This window comes from Habropoda laboriosa, unplaced genomic scaffold (assembly GCF_001263275.1).
Source record: "Habropoda laboriosa isolate 0110345459 unplaced genomic scaffold, ASM126327v1 scaffold40, whole genome shotgun sequence".
NCBI lineage: Eukaryota > Metazoa > Arthropoda > Insecta > Hymenoptera > Apidae > Habropoda > Habropoda laboriosa.
The window spans coordinates 5,988,930-5,990,721 of NW_017100231.1; the positions used below are offsets into that span (position 1 = coordinate 5,988,930).

General features: G+C 32.5%; 1 protein-coding gene across 1 annotated transcript in view; it reads left to right on the forward strand.

The window, feature by feature from the left end:
• The window catches only part of LOC108571542, a 28,967-nt gene that overhangs the window by 11,340 nt on the left and 15,835 nt on the right, over positions 1 to 1,792 (forward strand). Inside the window, 1 exon segment of the mRNA XM_017933607.1 lies at positions 1,384 to 1,548. Within this exon segment, the coding sequence (XP_017789096.1) occupies positions 1,384 to 1,548 (165 nt within the window).

The window sequence follows — 1,792 nt, forward strand, 5'->3', positions numbered from 1 at the left end:
GTTGAAACGTAATTTCTATGTACATATGTACCTGCAAATTAACGGTCATTTTAGCATTCTTTAACATATCCTAGTCTTGAAATATTTAAAATTATGACACATGTTGAATTGCAAAAATGTGACGCATTTTATAAATTTTATTGTATTTGAATAAAATTACACGATTTTTTTGTACAAGAAGAATGTTTAATTTAGTCGAACATTAATAAAAATTTTCTTTCTAAAAAATATATGTACCTACAACATTCGAGGTTTCTACGAAACAGTATCAAATAATGAACGATAATTTAGTAGAAAAATATGTTGAGGTTGTTGAGAGGGAGATAATCTCACTTCATAAATTCTGCAAGGCAATGAAATTATGAAAAGTCGATAATATTGATCACTTCCGTGTAAATAGAGCCGAATCGAAAAGTGAATGTAGATGTTACCAGTGCATTGCATTCAGACTTACAGCCACGATCGATAATGTTCACTCGACAGCTACTGTTTCTTGACCAACACGGCATTACGTATAAATGATACTTTTCATATGAATTGACTTTTAATATATGCTACGCATTTTTCTCTCCCACTTACACCTTTCAAATTTAACCTAACCTAACCTTGAATGTTCCTCATATTTATGTTTGTACTTAATATTTTTTTTAATTGAATGGTCTATGCTTCAGTTGAAAAAAATCGACGAGCGTCAATATTAAAATATTAAATATTTTCAAATATTGCAATTTTGAAATAATTTAATTTTTATTTTTTTAGATAGTACTTGACAAAAATGGAGGCATAGATTATAAAATACCGACAATATTATCAAACATTTCTATAGTTATATAAGTAAGAACGACAAATGTATTCACAAGTGAAATTGAAAAATTAATAAAGACAGACACGTATTACTTGAACATTCATTGTCTGACGAGCCTCCTGCCCCAGGAATAAAATGATTAGTATCGTCTGCGCTTTTTTTTTTGTCAAGAAAGAAAAATTAAACTAGCCAGGCATGTTGCATATAATCTAGCCTCGTGTAAGTAGATTGATAACACGCAACAATGTTAGTAAATCTTCGTGCAATCAAGCGTGTATATTAGTAGATAAAAACAACGTCATTACTGTATGCATTCCATTATCTCATTAACAGATAATTGAAACACTTTATTCGTGAATATATCTATATTTAAAATTCATTTACCTACAGTAAGTAAATAGAAAAATGCTGTTAATGAAAGTTTTTAACACGAAATACCAAATGTATATGGATATCGTTCTTTCAATTCCTTTTTTCATACGTATCAGAACAGAATTGTAAAGAATTATCTAAAAAAATTATTCAAGCAGCCTTCTGCGTATTCGTTTACAATTATTCACGATTCGATCTATTTCCAGGATGATTGGCGAGCCCGCGTGAGGGGTTTGGAGAGGGTGGCGTCCGCTCTGCGAACGTCTTCTGCACTGATCGCGATAGAACCCCGATTAGGATCTCTGTTGCATGCAGTGCTAGGCTGTGAAAGGAGCTGTCGTGTAGCTGCTGCGGGTCTGGCCGTGGTGAAGGTAACTCGCAAATTTGCTCCCTTAAATCAGTCCAACTGTTCACTCATCCCTAATACCATACCTCGTTCTAGGTACATATACGTATATACACATACTATTCGATATACAGTGTGTCCAAGCAATCACGATACAACTGTGAAGACAGTGATTCTTAATAAACAAAAAATAGACCAATAGAAAGGTGACGATTTTCGAAGAGCTATTGTGGGATTCTCACTTTAAATTGAAATAACGTATTTTTATT